Genomic DNA, 24,456 nt, shown 5'->3' with positions numbered 1-24,456 from the left:
GTGCCTGCTGCCGACTGCCGCGCTGCCACCACCGCCGCCCACCCAATGTGGGCCAAGGACAGGGCCAAGGACCCGGGGGGCCGCCCAGAGGGGTGCTGCGCTCAGCACCCGTGGCTTAAGTCGGGCCCGCCCCCTGCCCTCCCCAGATAAACCCCCTTAAATCTGCAGCAGGCTGAGCTCAGCAATCCCGCGGCTCCCAGCGTCAGCGCTTCTGCCGGGGGGGCCCAAGGCCGGCCAGCCCCCCGCTTTGCCCCTGCCCTGGGGCTGGGGACAGTGACCCGGCCACCCCCAGGGACGTGGGACCTCCACCCAGCTCTGGCTCTGCTGTGGACCCCAGGGGTGTTGGAGCTGGGGGGCTCTGCTGGGGTCTGACAGCAGCTGGGGGCAGTGGGTGGAAATGTCCACATTGTCCCCAGCTCAAGTCACACCCCCCCCCCCCCCCCCCGGCTCTGGACTGGTGCCCACAGCCCCCCCAGTAAGCCATCCCAGGTGCCTGTGCCCAATGTCCCCAGGGGCACCCCCCCAGTGATCCACTGCCATCCCCTCTCACCCCACCTTGTGTCCCCAGGGCCCTTTCCAGGACCTTCCACCAATGTCCCCAGCCCCCTTGGGTGCACTCCTTAGTGTCCCCAGGCACCCACCAGTACACTCCCAGTGTCACCAGGCCAGCCCAGTGTCACCCCTCAGAGTGTCCCCAGGCCCCTCCAGCAATACCTGCCCAATGTCCTCAGGGACACCCAAGTACCCTCCCCAGGGTCTCCAAGCCCCTCCCCAGCAACACTCTCCAGTATCCCAAGGAGAAATCCCAGCATCCCCGCCATGTGCCCGTGCAATCCCAGTACCCCCGAGTCTTCAGGACTGGCCCCCCGCCAAAAGCCCTGCCCAACATCGAGGCGCACCCCAGTGTCATCCCTGTGCTCTCATGCCAACTGCAGTGACCCCCTCCCCAGTGTCTCCAGGCCCCTCATCGCCCCTCCCCAGTGTCCTTAGGCCACCAGTCCCCCCCTCCCGTGTCCCCAGCACCCCCCATTGCCACCATGGCCACCCTGGTAAGACTTAGTGTCCCCAGGGACACCCCGGTAACCCCTCTGTGTCCCCACGCCCCCGCCCCCCGTGTCGCCAGGCTCTGCCAGGACTGCCCCGGGTGTCCCCAGTAGAGCCCAGTGCCCCCGTGTCCCGGCCCCCCTCGCTGCCCCAGTGCCCCCCCCACCCCGCTGTCCCCAGTGCCCCCCCCCGCACCGCGGGGCTCCTGCAGCGCCGCGCTCGGCCGCCAGGGGGCGAAAGGACCCAGCACAGCTCCCAGTGCAGCCCAGCGCCCCCCGCACAGCCCAGCACTGCCCCAGTACAGCCCAGTAGTGCCCTGCACCGCCCCAGTATAGCCCTGCACAGCCCCCAGTATAGCCCTGCACCACCCCAGTATAGCCCTGCACAGCCCCCACTATAGCCCTGCACCGCCCCAGTATAGCCCTGCACTGCCCCCAGTATAGCCCTGCACAGCCCCCAGTATTGCCCTGCACAGCCCCCAGTATAGCCCTGCACAGCCCCCAGTATAGCCCTGCACAGCCCCCAGTATTGCCCTGCACTGCCCCCAGTATAGCCCTGCACCGCCCCAGTATAGCCCTGCACAGCCCCCAGTATAGCCCTGCACAGCCCCAGTATAGCCCTGCACCGCCCCAGTATAGCCCTGCACTGCCCCCAGTATAGACCTGCACCGCTCCAATATAGCCCTGCACTGCCCCCCAGTATAGCCCTGCACAGCCCCCAGTATAGCCCTGCACAGCCCCAATATAGCCCTGCACCGCCCCAATATAGCCCTGCACAGCCCCCAGTATAGCCCTACACCGCCCCAGTATAGCCCTGCATAGCCCCCAGTATAGCCCTGCACTGCCCCAGTATAGCCCTGCACAGCCCCAGTACAGCCCTGCACCGCCCCAGTATAGCCCTGCACCGCTCCCAGTGTGCCCAGTACTGCCCCCAGTATTGACCAGGACCTCCCAGCACCGACCCCAGTGCATCCTGGGACTGTCCGGAGGAGCCAAGTACCACCTCCATTGCCCCCTATACAGCCCGTTACCACTCCCCCACCCCATACTCCCAGTACCAAATTCTAATGCCCCAGAACGTCTCCTGGTGCTCCCAGTACTGATTCTGAGAGCTCCTAGTGCTCCCAGTGCTGTCCAGTACCAACCTCCAGTGTCCCCAGTACTACTCACAATATAGCGCAGGACATCCCAGCACTGACCCCAGTGCCTCCCAGGACTGCCCAGAAGAGCCCAGTCCCACCCCCATTGCCTCCTTACGGACCAAAATGCTTCCAGTACAGCCCAGTATTGCCCCCTGCCCCCTGTAGAGTCCCTCCCTGGCCCGCGCCCCCAGTACCACCAAGTACCGGCTCCCAGTACCAAATCCTAGTGCTCCAGTACTTCCCCCAGTGCCCCCAGTACTGACTCCGAGTGCTCCCAGTGCCTCCAGTAACACAGCGTACTGGCCGCTGGCCCAGCCCAGCGTATGCCCCCAGCCCTTCCCTAACACCCAGGCAGTACGGCCCAGTGCTGCCACCTCCCCGTGCCCCACCATCCTGCCCAGTGACCACCCCCCCCTGCACCCAGTGCCCCCAGGTTCCCGGTGTTCCCAGTGCTCCCCCAGGCCCCCCCACTCCCTGCCTGGCCCCAGCCCAGCCCTCTGCACCCCCAGCAGCGCTCAGGGGCAGAGTTAAGGGGATTACGTGATGGGGCCCCCGGCTGCCCGCTCCCCATCCCCGACAGAGCACACGCAGGCGCCTGCATCCATCCCAAAGCCAGTGTTTATTTGGGGGTGCCCCCAGCTGCAGCAGAGGGCACTTACTTGGCCCCAGCCGCCCCTGTGCTCCCCATGTACAACTATTTACAACTCCCCACACCCGCCAGGGTGCCCTGAGAGGGCGGCTGATGGGCTGGGTGCCCCAAACGCCCGTGGGTGCTGGTACCAGCAAGTGCCGGTGGCTGCCCAAGGTTTTACCCTGGCACAGCCTTTCTCCTTCCCTTTCCACCCCAAAGACCCTGGCTGAGCCCCCACTGTACCCCAGACACCTGGGTCCTGTCTCAAGGATCCTGCCTCCCCCCCCTCGCCAAGCTTCCAGGGTGGGGGACGGGGCCGAGTACCCTGGCCCCACAGCCCCCTTCTAGGCTTGCCTGGTGGTCTGCAGCTTCTCCGTGGAAAGCACTTGCTCCTCAATAACTGGGTGGGGAAACTGAGGCATGAAGCTGCAAGGGCCGTGCCAGGTTGCAGGGGGCAGACCTTGTCCGGTGCCACCTCTCCCCCGCCTCATCCCCCCCTGGCTGGAGTTTGTCCCCCTCCCCAGGGCATCGCCCCCATCCCGGCACCTCTGGCTCCTGGTGTGGTGCCGTGCCCCAGCTGGGGGGAGGCAGCAGCCACGGTGCCCAGCAGTCCCTGCACGCCAGGGTCTTGGGGTCCCAGGGTGTGGGGGGGAAGATAGTGATGCTGGCTGTGGCCGCCTCGGGGGTCCCCGCTCTTCCTGGGGCTGGGAAGCAGGGGTCACATTGCCCCTGTGGCTATGTACAACCTACAAATAAATACCGTCTCCCATGGGAGGGGGGAGCACGTGTGTCTGCGTGCGTGTGTGCGTGGATGTATATATATATATATTTATTTATATATATTTTTAATATTAAAAGGGGGGAAAAATAGACCACTGTGCTAGCAAAGTCCCTGATGATGGTTTCATGTATGCCCATAGGTCTCTGGCTGGTGATTCCGGCGATTTCGAGGCTTCTTCTGGTCCTGCTGCTCCTTGGCTTTGAGGCCAGCCAGCGGCTGGGGGGGGCTGGCGGCCGTGTGCCGCCAGTAGCCCTGGCAGTACTGGTCCAGGAGTCCCATTTCGGGCTGGGTGAGGAGCTGTAGCAGGTCCTGGTAGCGGGGAGTGGGGGCACCCGGCAGGCCGGGGGGCGTCTCCGCCTGGACCAGCACGGCGTGGACGGCGCGGCTGCTGAGGACGCGGAGCTGCACCTTGGTCACTGTGTGCTTGAAGTTGTTCTCGGTGGCGGTGCAGGAGTAGAGGCCGCTGTCGGTGAGCTGGAGGGCACGCAGCAGCAAGCCCTGCTCCGTCCGCAGCACCCGGCCCTCCACTCGCAGCTGGGGGGGAGAGGCGACATGGCTCAGCTGGCTGGCGCCCGGCACCCCTGGCACCCCCCTGCACCTCCGGCGCAGCACCCTGCCCTACCTCTTTCCGCCGGTCGCTGTTGTCCTTCTGCAGCAGCCACTTGATGCTGGCCTGGGGCGAGCGGGGCTGGCACTCCAGGAAGGCTGTGCTGCCCTCCACCCCGTACTGCACAGCTTCCACTGTGTTCTTGTTAGCTGCGGGATGGGCCACGGGCAGCCAGGTCACACGCACGCCTTGGTGCCCTCTGTCCCGCTGCCCTCCTGCCCAGCCCACCTGCTCTCCAAGGGAATGCTCCTGTCCACCTCCAGCCACAGGTCTACCCGCTCCCCAGCCACCCAGCAAGTGTGCTCCTCCTCTAGCGTAGCCGTGCTTCCACAAGGGTCTCTGTTCATCCATCCATCCATCCATCCATCCATCCATCCATCCATCCATCCATCCAATGGATTGCCATCCATTTATCCACCTATGTTCATCTTCCTCTGAAGCAACCATCCATTCACCCATACATTCATTCATCTACACACCCAACAATTTGTGGTCATCCTTCCCCCACCGTATCCATCCATCCATCCCTCTATCCACCCATCCAAATCTGCTCATTCTTCTCCCTAACATATCCATCTATCCATCCATGTTCCATCCCCAATGTATCCATCCATCCATCCATCCACCCACCCACCCACCCATGGTCATCCTCCTCTCCAATGTATCCATTCATCCATCAGTCTGCCCATCCATCCACCCACCGACCCATCCATCTGTGCTCATCCTCATCCCCAATGTATCCATCCATCCATGTTCATCCTCCTGTCCAGTGTATCCATTCTTTCATCAGCTCATCCATTCTTTCATCAGTTCATCCATTCTTTCATCAGTTCATCCATTCTTCCATCCATCCACCCACCCACTGATCCACTCATCTGTGCTCACCTTCCCCCTCAATGTATCCATCCATCCATGCTCACCCTCTTCCCATATATCCACCCACACAACCATCAACCCACCAAGGCATCATCTAGCATGTCCTCCCCAGCCGTTGCCCACACCTTCCTGCCCCCTGCCCTCAGCAGGCCCCCCAGCTGCCCCCCGTGCTGTAGGGCTGTGCCCCAGACCTCACCGTTGGAATTGTAGCCTCGGCACTGGCGGATAGGGTTGCCGTGCCGGACATCCTGCCGCCGGCTCCGCCTGTGGGGAGGTGGGAGGTGAGCAGGGGGAGCCTGGGGCTGGGGCATCCGTCCCTGCTGCTCTTCCCCAGCCCCCCATACCTCTTGGAGGAGGTAGAGTAGCGGGTGCAGGCGCTGCCATCCCAGGCGCAGTAGGGGTCCCGGGCCAGGCAGCAGTCGGCACAGGCTTCCCCGTACACATCGCAGCGGTGCAGGGCCAGGTGGGTCACGCCTACGGCTGAGGACACGTACAGCTGTTGCTGTTGGGGGGACAAAAAGGACAGGGTGAGATGTCATCTCGTTCCCACCCTGCAAGGACCCCCCAGAGTGAGCTGCAGCCTCCCGGTACTGGGACCGACCGAGACACCAGAGCCACCCAGGGCCACCGGAGCCAGCTTGCCCTGGGGCCACCTGCGTGCCTCCTGCTCTGGTGCTGCGGTGATGCTGGGCAGTGCCGCAGCCGGGCCCATTGTGGGATCTGCCCAGCCCCCTGCCATGTGCCGTGACTCACCCTCTTGGAGGAGATGGTCATCGTCTTGATGGGTGCCGGCACCTAGACGGGAGCAGGAGTGAAGCAGATGGAGGGGCGAGTGCCTGACCTGGTGCTGCAGCCCTGGGGTGGGCACCCCAGAACCCCCCAGGCAGCAGGGGTGGGCAGGGGCAGCTGTGAGGGGGCAGCAGGCACAAGGACCAATGCTTGGGGTCCCTCCAGAGCCGATCAAGGGGGTGCTGGTGTGCCAAGGGGTGGCTGTTATCCCAAGGGGCTCGTTGGTGTCCCAAGGGACTGGCTGATGTCCCAGGGGGGTGGCTGACGTCCCAGGGGGGTGGCTGACGTCCCAGGGGGCTGGCTGGCTGGGTTGAGGACACTCAGCGAAGGGTGAGGACAGAACAACCCTTACCTTGAACACCTCGATCTCCTCCAGCATGAGCTCCTCCGTCTCCATGTCGTCCCGGGGGAGCACGATGACCTTCTGCACAGTGCCCCGATCTGCAACACAACATAGTGCCCGGGCACTCAGTGCCACCCCTGGGCACCCACACCCTCCCCTCCTGGGAAGGGGTCCCTACTCTGGCTGGGGGGGAGGAAGGACACCCGCAAGCCCATCCCCATCTCTCTCCTGCCACAGCAGGCGGCTGTGCCTGGGGTGCAGCGTACCGGCTCGGGTCACTGCCTGTGGCTGGTGGGGACAGCAGCCGGGGACAGGCACCAGGGCAAGAGAATGACCAGGATGGATCACTGGGGCTCTAGGATGAGTGTTAGAGCAGGGGAAGCACCAGGTTGGGCAACAGTGCCCCCAGGATGGGCACCAGGGCTGGGGAAGGACAGGGCAGGATGCTGATGCCTCTAGGATGGGCAATTAGGCCAGGGAAGCTTGGGGCTGGTTGATGGTGGTCTTAGGATGGGCAATGGGAAGGACGAGGCTGGATCGCAGAGCCTGTAGGATGGGCACCAGGGTCAGGAAAGGATGCAGCTGGATGGTGGGACCCCTGGGGTGGGCACTGGGGCAGGGGGAGGACCAGGCTGGATGGTGGCATCCCTAGGATGGAGGTGTCATGCTGGATCACTGGCTCCAGGGATAGGAACTGGGCTAAAGGAAGGACCAGGCTGGATGGTGGGGTCCGTGGGATGGGCACCCGGGGCAGGGGAAGGACCAGGCTGGAGCCTTGAGGATGGGGAGGGATCTTGGGGGGGGGTCTCTGCCCCTCACCCCACTCCAGCGTGGCAGAGAGCACCGTGCTCTGGCCAGCCCTGGTGGTGCCCGTGCCCTCCGGGGCCGCGCCGGAGCATGCTGCGTTCCCCGCGGTGTGCGGCGTGGGTACCTGTGCCCAGGAAAAGCACCTCATAGCGCCCGTCTGCCGCGTCCACCTGGTCGACGGCCACGGTGGTGAAGCGGTAGTTGACATTGGTGCGGACCACCAGCGGCTGGCGGTGGGTGGGGTAGACGGCGTGGTACATCAGCGGGTGCGCGCGCATGAAGTTGATCACTTCGTCAGGGTAGTCCTTGGTCGACTTCATGGATGGGGTGAAGGTCCCCCCGGGGCACTGCAGCACAAACGTCACCAGCGCTCAGTGACCTGGTATCAGGGCATGGGTCCGAGGATGCCAGCTGCCCGGCAGGCACTGGCTGACCTCCCCATGCATGCCCGGAGGGTACTCACAGTGCCCGGCCGGGGGTAGGGCATTTTGCCCGTGTAAGGCATCCACTGGTAGTTGGGTCCTTCCTTGTGTGCGAAGGGCCCGTTGAAGACCATGCGGATGTCGGCCATGGAGTAGACACAGACAGCAGAGCCTTTGAAGACCGACCTGGGGGGAAGGACCTGCTGCCACCCTCCGGCTTGGCACTGCCCACCACCGTGGCATCACTGGGACCCCCACCCAGCTCGGGACCCCCCCCTCCGCTGCTCTGTGCCAGGAGGGTCAGCACTCACCCCGAAGCGGAGAACACAGCGTAGATAACAGGGTTCTTGGTGTCCTGAGTCTGCTGGATGAAGACATCCTCTTGGGACAGAAAGATGGGGGTGTCACCATGGGGGAGGCGGGACCCCCCCGCACGCCCAGGGATGCCAGGGCAGGGTGGAGAGCAGCTCCGCGTGGGAGAGGTAAGAGGTGGGGGGCAGCAAGGGGGTCCCCAGACCTCCCCAGGGTGCCCCCCAAGCCTGCAGGGGTGCAGAAGGCCCCCGCCTCCCCCCTCGCCCACTCACGGAGCTCGTCGAAGTGTGTTTCGATTCCATCGGGTCCCGGCACGGAGCAGACAAGCCGGGCCTTCAGAAAGGTGCTCCACTTGTTCACGAGGCAGCAGTGGCCCCCGTCGTCGTTCTGCAACAGAGGGAACCCTGTGCTCAGCCCTGCCTGCCCCCCTGCCTGCTCCCTGTCTGCCCGCCGCTCCACCTACCAGGCAGATGCGCCCGATGCGGGAATAGACCCCAGGGCTCAGCGGGGCATCGGCCGACTTCTCTCGGAAGAAGAAGTAGAGCTTGTCGTCGTTCCTCTCGCTGCTGTCAGGGATGAGCTGGGCACGGACAAAGGCTGGGTCTGGAAAGGGATGGCATGGCACAGCACCATCAGCCCAGCAGCACCTCCTGCCCCATGCCACAGCGGGATGCTGAGCCCCACCCTCCTCCGGCATCACTCCACTCCTGGAAAAGCACTGCTGCAGTCACAGGGCAAGAGCTGGATCTAGACCAGAGCTGCTAGAGGTGGGCTGAGGAACTGGGTCTCTCTGGTGGTCATCGGTGCTCCAGGAGGGGCTCAGAGCATCCCTGAGGTCCACAGGGTGGGGGGCTCCAGCAGCTCTATGAGCAGGGCGGTGGGAACTGGTCTTCCCCCCTGGGGAGGAACCACACAGCCTGGAAGCTTCTCAGGAAGCTTCTCCCTGCCATCCATCAGCCGGTGCCCAGCCTGTGCTGACAGCTCCCCCTCTTCAGGTTACCGCCCCCGCCGGCTCCCCGGCCCGGCAGCATCAGCCCATCTGCTCTGCTCTGTTTACTCAGCTGCCGCCCCGCGGGCAGGGGTGCTCCAAGGGGGGCAGGATGAGCGCTCAGGGTCACCGATCTCAGGCGACACGGTTGACATCTCAGCCCTGCAGAAACCCACGCATGGACCCCAGCAGAGCCAGCCCCATCTCTCACCAGCTGGCTGCTCCCACTGCCCAGTGAAGCCCCTGGCATGTCTGTCACCACGCCCCACACAGCTATCCCTCTGCCCATCTGCCCTAGATTTCCATCCATCCATCCATCCATCCATCCACCCATCCATCCATCCATCCATCCATCATCCACCTGTCCGTCCATCCATCCATCCATCCATCATCCATCCATCCCCCATGCATCCATCCATCCATCCCCCATCCATCCATCCATCCATCCATCCATCATCCACCTGTCCGTCCATCCATCCATCCATCATCTGTCCACCCATTCATCAACTGTCAACCATCCATGCATCCATCCTACACCACCACCCATCCACCTGCCCATGCTGGCTACTGTCTCTGTCCTGGGAGAAGGAAGCAGTATGACACAACAGGTCTCATCTCTAGGGCTGGAGCCATGGGGTCCCCAGGGAACCTGGGCCAATGACACCCCAAACTCACCGTTGAGCCAGCGTGAATTGTACTGGTCTGTCCTCATGGCCGTCTGTTTGCCCATGGTGCGGAAGATGGCTGCGTCTGTGCCCATGAAGTCGATGTAGACACCAGCATAGAGCTCTTCATCTGTAGAGGGCAGAGATCAGCCAGGGGCTCCCATCTAGTCCCATCCACCCACCTTCTCCCATTGCCCCAGGCTCCATCCAGCCCCAGCCCCAGCCAGTAGGCACTGTCCAACCAAGAGCAGTGGCCTGTGGCCATCCCAGAATGCTCAGGAGGTTGGCACTGGTCTGTAACCAGGACCCCCACCTCCACTGGGCCAGGTGCCCAAGGACTGGGCATCCTGGGTGCCCAGCCATCCGCAGCTGGAGTGGGCAGGGGTGGCAGGGGCAGGAGCCTGACTCCTTGGGGATACTTGGGCAATGCACGAAGACGCTGGAGGCAGTCGTCCCACCTTGCCTGCATGTTCCTTCTGCCCAATGCAGGCAGCACGGGTCCAGGGGAGCTACAGGACTCACTTATTAATGCAGAGACGGTGTCTACTTTGGGGTCATAGGAACACTTCCCCTTGCCTGACTCCAGCTTGTCCGGCTCCAGGTAGAAGATATAATCCTGCAGAAGGAAGCAAATGGAGGAGCTCGTTACACTTTCACCCCTCCATCCCTGTGGCACCTTCCGAAGCTCTCTGGGAGAGGCAGCCTCCTCTGGGATGGAGCCCAGAAGCAAGGACGGATGCTGGTGGACCACGCTGGGGGTCTGCAGGTCTCCTGAGAAGCTGAAGCCCCTGTGAGCCACTCCTGTGATGCTGCTGGGTGCTTCTCCGTGCCCTCCACTGCTTGGAGACTTGGTTGAGCCACCAGGCTGAAACAGGGCATCCATCCCCCACGCCCGCTTCTGGGCAAACATCTCCCTCCGGCCGCCTCTTCACTCCGGCCGGCCGTGCTGCACATCACGGGGTGCCGCTTGGCCAGCTCCAGGTCACGCAGCTCCAGTGGCTTCTGCAGGTGAGATTTGGCCAGCAGCACAGCTCGGTGCGGCTCAGCTGCCGGACCATGCTCCTTCCGCCAGGACTCGTTTTCCAGCAGGCGCTGCTGGGGTGGCATCATGGTGAGATGCTGTGCCCACTCTGGGGGACTCACCCCATGCCGTTAGGAGCTGTCTCCCCGCCATTGCCTTTGCCTTCCCCACGGCCATCCCCAGCACCGTCACGCATCCCCAGCCAGGGGTGAGACTCACAGTGCCTCCAGAGGCACACACAAAATCCTCTGCCAGCGCTGGCTGGGAGCAGGCCAGGCTGGCCTGGCCAGGTCACCCCTCACCTCCGGCATACGGACCCCCTGGGATGAAGCAGCAGCATGGCAGCACCCATGGGGAGCCTGGGCACAGGGGAGACCTTGGACAACCAAATGGGGCTGGTGGAGCTGCCCGCTGGCCCTGTGCCCTGGCTTTGATGTCAGTGTGACAGACATGGTGGTGGCTACCCTCCATCAAGAGGTGAGCAGGACCCTAGCAGAGCCCCTGGCTCTGGGAAGGGCAGGGGGGTGGGGAGCCAGGATGCTCACCACGCACATCTCCCACCGAAGGGTTTGCTGGCACCAGCTCCTCCTGGGGCACCCAGCCCCAGAGATGGGCACGGCCGCGCTTCCGCTGTCCCCGTTGCTGCACCGCGCCACCTGCACGACTGTCACCGTCACAAATGCCTCTGCCCAGCGCCGGCCCCGCTCACGAGTGGGGTAAACCCTTCTCAGGGACAACCTGGCTCTCAGCACAGCCCTGGCCCCAGCTGCACCACCTCACCCTCCTGGCCGTGCAACCCATGAGCCAACGCGGTGCCGGCACTGTTGCTTGGCTAATGCACCTTGAAACACATCGGAGCTGCCGGAAAGTGGGTGCCAGCAGCCTCCAGTGAGCCCCCAGTTGGGGCATGGGGAGCCACACCAGGGAGCTTCTCCCCGCGGATGCTGGGACCAGATCTGGCAGGGACGGAAGAACTGGGCGGGCCTGGGGGCTGAAATGGCAATGGTGCTTCCCCAGCTGGCGCTGGGGAAGGTGGCAGCAGGAGCTGCCCACAGCCGGGGAGATGCTTGTGGCCGAGCATCACCCTCTGCCCACCTTCCACCCGCCCTCGGAGCAGAGGGGCCGGGGGGGACAGAGGGATGGGCAGGGGGGAGCCCCAGGCTGCTGCAGGGTGCCCGCGCCCCACATGCTCCCCAGCCCATGCACCGACCCACGTTAGTCCGGAGGGGAGAGGCTCGGGGGTGACACTGTCAGGGCAGGCGGGACACTGGGTGTCCCCAGAAGCTGGGGACGCCGTCGCCTCCCTGAGCCCGCTTGCCCATTGGGATGACACAAGTTCCTCCTGGGGCAGGACGAAGCAGCTGCTCAGCGACGTTTGTGTAGACCCTACCAAAACATCTCCTACACATTGCCTTGGCATCCTCCCCTGAACTATCCAGAGCCCCATGGCTCTGCTGACATGTGGCCCCGCTTCCAAGGGACACAGCAAGCCCGGAGCCGGGCAAAGCTGGCGGCGGGGCAGGGGGAGCCACCATCCCTGACAGTGTCCCCCACGGAGGACCCGTGCACAGCCTGGGAAGAAGGAGTTAGTGAGAGAAGGAGAGTGGAGACACCAGGCCGGTGGCCAGAAGATGCTGTGCCGAGAGGGAAGGAGACAGTGGGGATGCCCACGGCACAGGGTGCCCAGCCTGGGGGTCAGAAGCATGCCGGTGGGAAGGAGAAGAAGCCCACGGCTCTGGTGTGGCCCAGGGGAGAGGTGGGCACGGCTGCGGCGGGCTCCCAGACCGGTTCCCACCTTGCTTTGTGCTGGTCTTGGGCTGAGGGGGCCGTCGGTGGATCTGCTTTCCCGGCCTCCCGGCTGGCTCGGCGGAAACCCCTGGGGAAAAGGAGCAGGGCAGAGAGTTAGCGCCGGCGGGGGGAGGGAAGGACCCCCCAGGGCGGGGGCGGACGGGGGGACCCCAAGAGCAGGGGTGCCGGCAGGGGGACCTGGATGCTCCAGGTTGGGCTGGCCTCCAGCAGGACATTCTCCAGGATGGATCCTGCTCTCTCCCACTGAACTGGGGTGCCCCGGCGCAGGGCAGGAGAGAGCAGAGACGGCTGCCCGCAGCCAGACGGGTTGGGCTCATGCCCGGGAACGCAACACGGGCACCTGCCACCCAGCTGGCAGCGCCCCACGCAGAGGATCAATGCCCCAGCGCTGAGCTGTGGCACGGGGGAAGCTACCGGCACCGTGGGGGTCACTGGGACACCCTGTCCTGACACACTGCCGCTGGCTCCGCCGGAGGGGACATACGATGCTGTCCTCAATTACACTGGCACCCCTGGTCCTCTCAAATGTGGCCACTGCCCCGTCTGGTCCCAGTCTGGTCCCAATCTAGTCCCAGTCCACTGTGTCCTGAGCAGTGTCCACCTCTCTTGATGCCCATGCCAGGCGCGGGGGGCACTGGGGCAGACGCCCGTCCTCCACGTCCAACGCCGTGCTCCTCCCTCAGCTTGGGCTGGCGGTGCCCGGCTTGCTCGACAGTGGGAGAGGACGCAGCCCAGGACCTGCCACCCCAGCGCGGAGGGGACGGACACCTCACAGGACTCACGGCCCCCCAGGACGCCTGCGCTGCTACTCGCGGAGACCAGCTCCCTCCCAGGGCCATCCCGAAAGCGCTCCTCTGTCTGCCACACATCCGGCCTGGCGCCACGCGGCTTCGATGCCACCCTCTCGCTGCGTGCCGCAGTCCTCGGGGACAGGTGACATCCATCCAGGGACATCCCCGGCACAGCCGCACGTGCCGGCATGGCCTCTGCCACGGTTGTCCCTGTGCAATGCTGGTGCTGGCACGGTGCTGGGCATCCTCTGCATCCACAGCAAGTGGGTTGGCAGCCCAACAGCAGGTGGGAAGCCAGGGGAGGACATGTCCCTCGCCCCAACAGAGATCCAGCGGCGGCTGTGGCCAGTGGGGCGGGAGGGCACGTCGCATGGAAGCCGGCGGCGGGGTCCAGCCAAGGTGGCTCGGTTCCAGTGTGAAGAGAAGTCCTCGGTCTGCGGAGATGGCTGAGCCCCACTCGGCAGCACGGCATCGTTAGCCATGGTCACCCCCCAGCCTGCCGCTGCCCCCCAACCCTCTGCCCCCGAAACCTCCCGCCACCAGCCGGCAGAGCCAAGCTGTGCTGCGCTGCCCTCCTGCACCCTGCCACAGTCCCACAGCAGTTGTGCTGGCATCACCGGGCTGGGCACCGGCTCATCACATCCCGCTGTCCCTCCCGCCCCTCACCTGGGCTTTGCGCCCACGGTTGACGAAGGCGCAGATGGGGTTGTAGGCGCCAGTGCCGCACACGTAGAGGTGGGTCCGGTTCCAGGGCTGGATCAGGCGGATAAAGTTGCCGCACTCCCCCTGGGAAGTAGAGGAGGGGGTGCCAACCCCAGCAAGGGGACAGGGGCACCCCCCTTCCCACTGCCTGTCAGCACCCACGCTGGGGTGGGCACCATGGGATCCAGCCCCTGGCACAGGGTAGGAGCTGGGGAAGGGAGGAAGCAGGCCAAGGAGCCAGGAAGGTGGGAGGTTGGCATGGGGCATGGGCTAGCATGGGACATGGCATGGGCCTATGGGTTGGGGTGGGGCCACAGGTTGGCATGGTCATGGGCTGGTATGGGTCATGGGATGGCATGCGTCTTGGGTTGGCATGGAGCCATGGGTTGGCATGGGTCATGGACTGGTATGGGTCATGGAATGGCATGGGTCACGGGTTGTTGTGGATCATGGGTTGGCATGGAGCCATGGGCTGGCACAGGGCATGGGTTGCTATGGATCATGGGTTGGCATGAAGCCATGGGTTGGCATGGGGCAGCAATTGGCATAGGATGGCACAGGTCAGGGGTTGGCAAGAGCCATGAGCTGGCATGCTGGAGGGCAGCGGGAGGAAGCAGTGGGGGGAGCTCATCCTCCTGCTCGTCCATGAAGCTCTGCAGGACCTGCATGGCTGGGACAGAATGGGTGACAGGACCCCATGACACCTTGAGAGTGCCACCCCATCCTGGCATGGCTGCAGGTGCTGCCAAGCTACGGGGGAACCAGGAAATTACTTTTCCAGGGTAGGACACAAGGACATGAATCCCCCTGCACCAGTCCCCCATCGCTACCAGAAGGGCTTGGTGGTGGCCACTTACGTTGCTGTTCTTGCCTGACAGGATGCACTCCTCGATCCTCTGCTGGGACGCGGGCCAGTGGATCTGTGGAGACACCAGCCCAGGGGAGACCAGGGATCCCACCTGGCCCCAACTCTTCCGCAGCAGCACTAGCAATGCCCATCGAACAATGGCCCCAGAGTCCAAAATGCCCCCCCCAGGTGCCCAGTTGCCCCTTTTCCACCTGTGCCCTGCAATGGCAGCTTACAATGAGGGGCTCGCGGTTGATGTCGTGGAGGTCCAGCGAGAGGACGTAGTCCTTGCTGCCCACGTACATGCGGTCGTGGTCCTCGTCTTTCAGCAGGATGCGGTAGTCGCTGGAGTTGAGGAGGAAGTTGAAGAAGTGTGCTGTGCCCGTCGCCTTCAGCTCTGCAGGGGGAAAGGGGCACGTGTCAGCACTCTGGGGACCCCTGCCTTCCCCCAGTGCCACCCCTGCCCCTGAGTCTAAGCCTGGTCCTGGCTAGAGGATGTCCTGCAAGAGGAGGTGCCCACCTTCCAGCCATGGTGCCCACCTTCCAGCCCCCAAATTCCCCTCCATGAGCTCCACAACGCTTCCACCTCTATGCGGGACAAGGGAAAATGAGAGAGATGCTCATGGCCGGCTGGGACAACCAAGGGTGGCCAGGGGAGGGGGCAGCAGGACCTGGGCTCAGGAGACCCAGCACCCCACAGCACGGAGTGGAGCTCCCCACTGAGATGAGGCAGGAAGGGGGGGCTCCGTGGCACCTCAGCCAAGAGCCCGCAGCTCCCAAAATCTTCAGCATCATCCCTGTCCTACCCTGTGTCCCCATGTCCCAAGCAGGCCACTGGTTCCTTGGATGGGGGAGCTGGAACCCCAAGGAGCCAGCACCCCAAGGAGCCAGCTCCAGGGGAGGGGATGAGCCTCTCCCCCGCCCTGTGCACCCCATCCCCCCTTGGGAAGTTATTTTTAGCCCGAGTGTGGGAGCAACGAGTGAAAGAGGATAATGAGGGTCATGAATATTCACAAGTGCAATGAGGCAGCCAGATGGAAGGCAGAAGTGCTGCAGATGATGTGGGCCGGTGCCAAGGACCACGTGGCAGGGACCAGGGCACGAGCAAGACAGAGGACCCTACCTCCATGGGACACCATCTGCCCTGGATGACACCCCCTTTGGAGGTGCCAGGCCTTTGGCCATCAACGGCCATCAGATGCCACCGCTATGGGATGTCATCTTCCCCATACACCACCCCCTTTGGAGGTTTGAACCCCTTTGGATGCCACCCCCAGCCATCAGACGCCACCTCCATGGGATGACATCTGCCCTGGATGCCACTCCCTTTGGAGGCACCACCCCCTTTGGATGCCACCCCCAGCCATTGGATGACACCTCCATGGGATGCCATCTGCCCTGGATGCCACCCCCATGGGACACTGGCCCCACGAGCATCCCCAGCCTGCAGTTTGTCCCTCCACACAGGGGCGTGCCCTGTGCAGGCGCCGGGTGCTGGGGCTGGCTTGGGGCTGGGGGTAGCCCCCAGGGACCTCCTCTTCCAGGGCGGGAACGGACCAGGGTCCTGCAAGTCAGTAGTGGGAAGGAGCACGCCGGCTTCCAGGCAGGGCTGGGCAGGGCTCCAGTGGCCAGCTGCTGTTCCCAGATGGGATGCCAAGTGCCTGCAGATCTCCGACCTCCCACCTCCCAGCCCCATGGCAGGCTGGCAACGTCCCACGGGTGTCCCCAGGGTCCCTTCCCATCCTGGGCACCCTGAGGACACGGGGATCTCTGGGGAGGGGAAGGGATGAGGGGGGGCTCTACCTTGCACCCCAGCGGTGCTAGGGACACCCTCGCACAGCCCTGGGGACCCCCCGCTTGGCATCCCACGGCCGTCAGCGGTGCTCCCCGGTCCCCAGCCCCATGGTGGAGCACCTGCAGCCCAATCAGCACCGCTCAGCTGCAGCGGCGAGGCCAGTACGTGCCAGGCACCACGAGGTGGAAACCAGCCAGGGCACGCTGCAGGGGAACGGCGTCACGGGACATGACATCAACCTCCCCCCAGCCCGGGGGTCCGCTTGCCCGCAGGGGCTGGATGGACAGGGCGAGCACGGTGGGCATGCGAAGGGGCTGGTGGTTTGGGGGTGCGCCCCGCCACGGCAGGGTGGGGCGGCGCAGCACGAAGGATGGGGGGGCTGGAGGGGCTGCCCACCCACCCGCCCCACGGCATGCTCCTCCTCCCGCCTCTCCCATCTGGGCTCCAGATGCTCCCTGTTGCCAACGCTGGCTTGCCCGCCACCCGCGGCGTCTCCTGCCCGCCCCACGGTGTCCCCTGCCTGTCCTGCAGCGCAATGGGTCCAGTCCCTGCCTGCCCCATGGCCTGTGGCTGCCCCACTGGCCTGTGCAGCGTGTGTGTGTGCGCGCGTGTGTGTGCCCCACACCATGTGTGTATCTGTGCATGTGTGTGCATGCGTGCCCCACTGTGCGTGCATGCGCGTGCATGTGTACAAAAGCACGCGTGTGTGTGAGTGCGGGTGAGCGCCCCATACAATGCATGTGCATGCATGTGCGCCCCGCACAGTGTGTCTGTGTACGTGCGTGTGCATGGGTGTGCCCCACAGTGCGTGTGTGCATGTGTGTGTGCGCTCCTGCGCGTGCCTGTGTGCATGGGTGTGCCCCACAGTGTGTGCGTGCTCCTGTGTGTGTGCCGGTGCCCCATACAGGGTGTGTGTGCGTGCAAGCGTGCGTGCATGCGCGTGCCCCACACAGCGCCCTGGGGACACAGGATCAATTTGTTGGGGCTTCCCCCGGAGGGATGCCGGTGTTGGTCGGTGACGCGGCTCAGAGCCAGGAAAGGGCAGGGCGGCTCCAGCAGCGGGGTGACGCAGGCAGAGCAGGAGAGGTCGTCCCCAGTGCTGGGGACCTGCTGCCGGCACCGGAACCGCGTGCCCAGCCATCCTGCTTGGGGCAGAGACAGCCCCAGTGCAGGCAGAGCCGGGGACGGTGGTTAAACCAGGCAGGAGCCCCCACACTGGCGGCAGAGGGTCCCATGCCAGCAAAGACCCCAAATGTCCCATATCCATCAGGATGGACGGCCCTGGGGCTCAGCAGGGGTCAGGGCCAGCAGCACAAAGGGCCCCAGCCCCCCGCTGGGGGCCCCATTCAGCCCCCCACGCCCCAGCGATCAGAGGGGGTGCCCCCAAAGCGGGGCGGTGACGGACCCGCTGCCCCGTGACGCCCTCTCCAAAGGGGACGGTGGAGTGGGTGAGCCCCCGCCCCAACCTCTGACCTCCCTAACCACCCCTCGGCCCTCCCCGCCTAATCCCCCACCACCGTGCCCCCAAACCTGCCCCCGGCAGCCACCGGAGGTCCCCGGGACAGAGCAGGGCGGGGTGCCCCCCCCAGGGCTGGAGAAGCTGGCTCGTTAGCGGATGCGCCCCGATGAGCATATCGCCTCCCGCATCTCCGCCACTAACCCCAGCACCAGCGGAGCTTCCCCGGCTGGCCGGGAGCCTAATCCCGTTTTAATTGCCCAGCACTGGAGCCAGGAGCTGCCCAGCATCGCAGCCGGGGTGGCCTCCCTGGGGACCATCCCCTTGCAGCATCCCGCGGAGCCCCCACTGAGCCCCACCCGGGACTCCCCTCCCCAGCATCGTTTTGCGGCCTCAGGCGTTGAGATTTAATTACCCTGCGCCCTCGAGCGATGCCGGCGGCCAGGAACCCGTCAGAGCCTTGGCCAGCAACGAGGGGCGATGCTCGGCTCTGCCCGCGGTGGCGGCAAGCGGCACCGCCCGATTACATGCTCGGCAAAGCCAAATTCCCCCCCTAAAGCCAAATCTGGGCTGAATTTACAGCTCCGGCAGCTGTCCACACCTCCGCCCTTGCTGGCTGCCACCGCCGTCCCCGTCGAGCAGGAACGAGCGGTTCCTACCCATCGCCCATCGGCACAGAGACCGTCGCCAATCTCCAAAGCAAGGGTGAGATTTTGGGGGTCCCTGATAAACCGAGCATTCCGGGGTCCTGCTCACCCCACCCCAGTCCCCCAAATCCCCCCGATGCCCCCAAACATCACTAGGGCACCGGCACAAAGAGTTAATGCCATTAGGACCCGAGCTGGTCACCTCCCCAGGTGCACCATCACGGCACCCCCCAAAACCAATTACAGGCACTCTCACCTAATTAGTTTCTAATTATGGGCTTGTAGCGCATTCAACATAATTAGCATGTAAATTACACGGCGTGTTTATATTCAATAACCGCTCTCCCCCCGGCTGGCAGCAGCAGCGCCTTTCGGGAGCCCTTTCTTTCCATGGGGGCGAATGAATTCACTCCAAATGCCGATAGAGAAACCCAGCACCGATCCCAAGGGAGCCTGGTCCAGCAGGGATAAATCCCAGCTCCATCCCGGGGTATTTTATCCCACAAATTTATAAGTGTGCCCCCAAATTTTGGGGATGCTCCCCCCTAATTTTTTCCCTGCTTCAACTCTGGGATGCAGCTTTCTGGGTGCCCTGTGGAGGGGAGGGATGGGGGGCTGGATGCGTCCCCTCGCGTGTTTAAAGCATTTGTTGTTATTGGGGCTGATCAAAGAGCTGGGTGGGTCGCTCGATGAAAGCAGAATTGCTTATTTGTTTGAGCGTCACTCCGCTACCCCTTGATGGGTTATTTATGATGTAATTAAGCTAATTACATGTAATAAGAGAGTTTCCGTGGCCCCCAGCCAAGCTCTTTTCCCATTTAACCGATTCACAGGTGGGAGGAAACCAAAGCCGCCTTGCTGGGGCTTGGGAGATGAAATGGCTCCAGCTCCCGCTCGCTGCTTTCCACCCGCAACCATCTCCAGCCCCCCCCCCCGGGAGCATCGCCCCGTGCCGGCACCCGCTCCGCCGGCCCCCACGGCAGGGGACAGGTGCTGGCGCCCCCCGGCTCAAATCCCTCGGGATAAAAGCGGGGCCAGCCGGGTGCTCCCCGCCCCGGCCATCGCTGCCCGGCCAGTTGGGCACAGGCCAAAAAAAGAAAAAAAAAAAAAAAAAAAAAAAAAGAAAAAAAAGCAAACCCACATTTTTTCAGCTGAAACCGCTGATTCATCCCCCGGCGAGCCTGCCCGAAGTGCTCGTGGGGGGATGTGCCCCAGCGAGCATCGCTGGCAGGGGGGACCCTGTCCCCACCAAGCATCGCTCGGCAGCGGTGACCCCAGTCCCCATCGGGGAGCTGAGCCGGGGATGCTCTGGCAGCAGGAAAAGCCCCTCAGGAAGGAGCCCGGCTTCGGAAAAAACACTTTAATCCCCACAAAAGCAAAGGGCTGAGCTGAGGGATCCCCACCCGCTGCCTTTGGGGCTGTTTTTTTCTAATTTTTGGACATTATTTTCTTCCGCAGTCCCCGAGAGCAGGGCAAGGCGCTGGGCGGGAAGGCGGTTGCTTTTCCAGGCCATTTGCTCTGTGCCAAAAAGGCAGCGGGGAAGGAAGCGGCTGGGGGTGCCCCGGGCCGGCAGCGCGGGGGCCGGGGACGGACACACACACCCCCCGGGACCCCAGGAAGGGCTGCACTGCTCCAGAAGGACCGTCGTTAATTTGAGGGATAACAAGCTTATTAGATATTGGCTTGGGGGGGCTGAAATGGCATGGGGGGGGTGTTAAGGAGCTTATGGAGCGTCGCAGCCAGACCCCGGGGGGCTCAGCCCCAGCGGCAGCTGGTCCCGGCGTGGGGGCGGGGGGGGGGCCTGCTGTAGCCCCCCACCGCCCCAGCCAGAGAAACCCTCTTAGGGGTCGCAGGGCTCAGCCCCCCGTCCCTGTCCCCCAGGGCATGGGATAGGGGACCGCTGCATCCCCCCACCTTTGAGGGGTCTGAGGAGCAGCATGGGGGTCCAGTGCACCCCCTGACCCAGACCAGGGTGGGGACGGCCGGCGCTGGCCCTCCCAGCACGTCCCCAGGGCTGACTGTCCCCGAGCCCTTGGCCCTGCCTGTGTCCCCCCCCCCGTGTCCCCCCCATGTTTATCCCAGCCCACTGTCGCCGAGCGGTGCCCGCAGCTGCAACAGCTTAGGAGGGCGCCTGGGCGGCCCCCGGGAACACAGCCCCCTCGCCGGGCTCCTCTCCAGCCATCTGCCACCCCCTGCCCCGGATCAAGCGTGCCGATGTCCCCCACCGCCAGCTGAGATGCCAGCGGGGCGGGAGGGGAAACTGAGGCACGAGGCATCCAGGAGCGAGGTCACACAGGGGGCTGGCAGCAGAGCCAAGAGGAGACTCCACTGCTTCATTTATTCTTTTTAAAGTGATTTTTTCCCCCCGCAGGAACTGCCTTGCCTCTCCCCTGGCTTGACCTCTGCCACAGCTTTTCCGAGAGGCGCTGGCACGGCTGTTCCCGTCACCGTGGGGGGGGCAGAGCAGCTCCCCCTTTGAAGCCCCACAGAGAGTCCTGACCTCGAGGGCTTCCCGCGGCAATGCGGGGCGAGAGCCCACCCTTCCTTCCCGCACGCTTTTCCCACGCCAGATGGGGAGCAGTACACGGAGCGATGAATCACCATCATCATCATCATCACCTCCTGCATCCTCGCAGGGAAAGCACCGACCTCTCCGGTGCCTGAGTCCCGGCACGGAGGAAGGCCCGGAGGAGAGGGGGCTGCAGGATGCATACAGGAGAGGGGGGAATTGTTAGCAATGAGATGATTAAAAATATCCACCCTATTTCTGGCCAGCACCGGGCTGGGATCTGGGAAGAGCTGTTGGCAAAAGGGAGCCGTGCCGGAGCCGCTCCCAGTGCTGTTCTTTCCGTGCCGGTCACCTTCCTCCTGCCGACACACGGACAGGAAAGCCTTGAGAGAGAGGACAGAGGGACAGGGACCATGGGGGTCACGGGATGGGGGGGGAGGACCAGGGGATGACCCTGCCCAGCCCATCACCCTGTACCAGGGCGAAGGAGCTTGGCTCCAGCCCCTTTCCTATTGCTTTGTTATTTTATATATGTTTTTTTAAAGCACTTGGAGACGATGGGGCTCTGTAGAGGATGACGCAGGCCCCGGGGAGCTGCGACAAACCTCCGGCGCGCGATAACAAGCAAAGGCAAACAAACCCAGAGACGCTCCCGGGTCTGGCGGGGCTCCAGGCAGTGCGGCCGAGGCGAGGCGCTGCGGGGGGGGGGACGACGACACAGGGACATGGTGGCTCCTGACAGCACAGCTCCTTCCCCAGCACTCCACTGGGCACCAGCACGTGGCCACAGCCACCTCGGTCACGCTGGGCAGTGCCTCGGCCCAGGGATGCTGCTGGAGGGGATCTGCACCCCAGCCCCAGTGGCACCCCTCCAGCCGTGCCCGCATCACGGCCACCGGCTCCCCCGCGGTACCACGGCCACGGCCCTGCAGACCAGCCCAACTCATCGCACCAGTGTCCCACAGCCCAGCTCCCACCATGCCCAGCCCCACCGCCTGCAGCCGCCTCGGGGGATTTGGGGCTGGGGATTTGGGTATCAGCCCTGGCTCCCAAAGAGAAGGGGCTGGGCTGGCTGGGAAGCGCCGCTGCCGCCCCACGTCTCACAGCCCCGTGGCTTTGAGGAGGCCACGTACAGATTATTGACTCAGGAAAGCTGCTTACCGGCAGCGCAGCATGTGGCTCCTGGCTGGCCCCCAAGGAAGACCCTGGGCTAATTCTCCTCCGCCACTGCAAGAGTGCAGACAGGGAAGGGGCAAGCGGCATCGCTTCCCGATCCCCGTGTGCTCAGATCCAGCACGCTGCCGGCATTCCTTCTCTATGTGCAAGTGCAAACCAGCCCTTCTCCCACTGCAAACCTCACCTCTGGGCAGCAAGGGCAGGGAGAACCCTGCCAGACCACCCCAGGCAGGAGGGAGAAGGACCAGAGATCCTGACACGGGCATTTGTGTGACACTCCCAGGTCCCCGGGCATGGCAAGGGACCTCCACTCCACCAAACCAGGGCCAAAAAAGCCAACCCCAAACCAGCCCCCGCCCTGCGGCACAGCAGGCCTAACCATGCTTATCCACAATTAATCCCGCTCCCGGAGCATGCTGGTGGCTGCGGGGCGGCCACAGGCGCTAACACACACCTCGCCGGGGCGGCGGGCACCGGGTCCAGCCAGGGCTTCGCCGGAGCCTCCCCTCACCTCGGCAGTGAGGAAGAGGGGCTCTGAGCCAGGGTGAGGGACACATCCCTGGGTGGGAAAGCGCAGTGGCCAAAGTGCCCCAGCAGCCCCCAAAAACTCTCCAAAACCACCTTTCGGAGAGGAGAGCGGCGCCTGCCATACAGGGAGGAACCGCTCACTCCTTTCCAGCCTGGACTTGTCCCCAGCCTCTTCATACCAGCCATTTTTCCTGCCGAGACCAGCCTTTAACACCAGCAGCTCACCCTGCCTGCGCCGTGTTTGCCGTCAGCCCCCCCCCCCCGGCCCCTCCTTCCGGGATCTGCCAGACCAGAGCCGCTGTGCTCACCATCGGCTCTGCCACCGCGCCGTGGGCTCGCCGGTTCGGTATGCAGCCGGAGGGCAAAGGCACGGTGGGACGGCACGGCAGGGGCACAGGCAGCACCGACCCAGCTCTCCCGCGGCAGCTCGCCTCCCCTGGGACCCCAAGGGGAGGCAGACACGAGGCTCCGCGTGCCTGTCACCCTCCTGACATGTGTCCCCCCAGCCTGGGATGCATCCAAGCGGGCAGCGAGCCTTGGCAGGGCCCAGGGTGATGGTGGCACCGAATACATCATGCTGGCAGGGGGAGTTTTTGTTCCGCTCCTCGAGGTTTGCAACCCCGAGCCCTGCCTCGTTGCCCCCCATCCCGTCCCCTCTCAGCATCCCTGCAGCAGGAGCTCAGGACCAACCCCTCCGCCAACGTGCACCCCAAAGCTGACCCTGGGGCTCCCACCAGAGCGGGCTGGGTGGGTCGGGCAGCACCGGTACCAAAGGGTTAAGCCCCTTCCCCCCTGCCCAGCATCCTCCCCTCCTGCCTCTTGCTGACTCCCTGCCAGCTCCCCGGCATTAATACCAGCTGGGGGGGTCGGGGCAGCATCAAGCTGCTGTCTGGACTTGGGGCGCTGCCGGGGGGAGCTCTTCGCACCTCAGCACCCAGCTTTGCCAGATGGAGGGAGCAACCCAGCCACCCACCCGTGAGGGGAAGCGTACCGGGGGGACTGGGCAGGCTACCAGCCCCCCCAGGCTGGGGGCGGGGGGCAGACTGGGAGCTCAGCCATGCCGGGACATGGATCCCCGTGGAGATTTCTAGGCATGCAGCCTGCTGATGCCCCCCAGGGTAAGAAGGAGGAGGAGCAGCCTGGATCGGGGTACTGCTGGTCTCTTCCACCTTCTTGGGGTCCCACCCTGCCCCCTGACTCCAGGGTCTTACCTTTGAAGGAGAGCTGGACCCTCGGGGTGGCGAAGCCGTGGTCCTTGGCGTGGGCAGCCCGCCAGCCCAGAGTCAGCAGGGTGGCCCAGAGGAGGACGCCGACCACGGGCATGGTGGGCATGCGCCTGGGCGCCAAGGTTGAGGGGAGTCCGGGGGGGGCCGAGCCTGCCAAGGAGGGCACAGGGGGGAGGGACGTCAGTTTGCTGCACCCACCACCCCCCCAGGGGGGTACAAGCCCCACATCTCCCCATCCCGCTCTTCATCACCCGCTGGCACGCAGCATCCTCCGGGGAGGGCTGGGAGCCAGCCCTGCGGGGGGGCTCAGCCGAACCCTGCTCCGCAGGTCGGGGGGGTGGGGGGCAGGAATCGGGGGGTGCCCAGCCTCACCTCCTTGGGTGCCCAGCGGAGCACGCAGGGCGAGGCGAGCGTGGCGGCGAGCACCGCTGCAGCGCGCTCCTCCACCCGAGCCGGCGAGCCTTGCCCAGGTGAGGAGCATCCCTCCTCGCCCCCCCCAGCCTGCAGCATCCCCACCCCGCCAGGCTGGCTCCCCCCACCCTG

The 24,456-nt window shown here is 64.5% G+C and overlaps 1 protein-coding gene across 2 annotated transcripts; it reads right to left on the bottom strand.

The window, feature by feature from the left end:
* Positions 1-3,720: 3,720 nt before the first annotated feature.
* Positions 3,721-24,010, bottom strand: SEMA3F (semaphorin 3F). Of its 2 annotated transcripts, XM_075714629.1 has the most exons (18): positions 23,899-24,010; positions 14,813-14,973; positions 14,587-14,649; positions 13,694-13,813; positions 12,223-12,303; positions 9,929-10,022; positions 9,417-9,536; positions 8,217-8,356; positions 8,026-8,140; positions 7,753-7,822; positions 7,483-7,627; positions 7,144-7,366; positions 6,222-6,310; positions 5,834-5,875; positions 5,425-5,582; positions 5,277-5,344; positions 4,220-4,353; positions 3,721-4,131 (listed from the first exon to the last, which is right to left on the bottom strand). In XM_075714629.1, the coding sequence occupies exons 1-18, from the start codon at positions 24,008-24,010 to the stop codon at positions 3,721-3,723; spliced, it is 2,346 nt and encodes a 781-aa protein (XP_075570744.1). The 2 variants fall into 2 exon arrangements, with proteins under 2 accessions (XP_075570744.1, XP_075570745.1); XM_075714630.1 differs by lacking the exon at positions 12,223-12,303.
* Between the last annotated feature and the right edge of the window lie 446 nt (positions 24,011-24,456).

The sequence above is a fragment of the Pelecanus crispus genome, chromosome 7, assembly GCF_030463565.1.
Source record: "Pelecanus crispus isolate bPelCri1 chromosome 7, bPelCri1.pri, whole genome shotgun sequence".
In the NCBI taxonomy this organism is placed as follows: domain Eukaryota; kingdom Metazoa; phylum Chordata; class Aves; order Pelecaniformes; family Pelecanidae; genus Pelecanus; species Pelecanus crispus.
This window is presented reverse-complemented; position numbering and strand designations above follow the sequence as displayed.

Bases quoted from the DNA above. Each gene is read 5' to 3' on its own strand.
- SEMA3F (XM_075714629.1), bottom strand. From the start codon at position 24,010: ATGCCCGTGGTCGGCGTCCTCCTCTGGGCCACCCTGCTGACTCTGGGC. The intron at 7,823-8,025 runs GTGAGTGGGCGA...TTCTGTCCCAAG, and splicing joins AACACACTTCGACGAGCTCC to AGGATGTCTTCATCCAGCAG. The intron at 4,132-4,219 runs GTAGGGCAGGGT...TCTCCCCCCCAG, and splicing joins ACAGCGACCGGCGGAAAGAG to CTGCGAGTGGAGGGCCGGGT.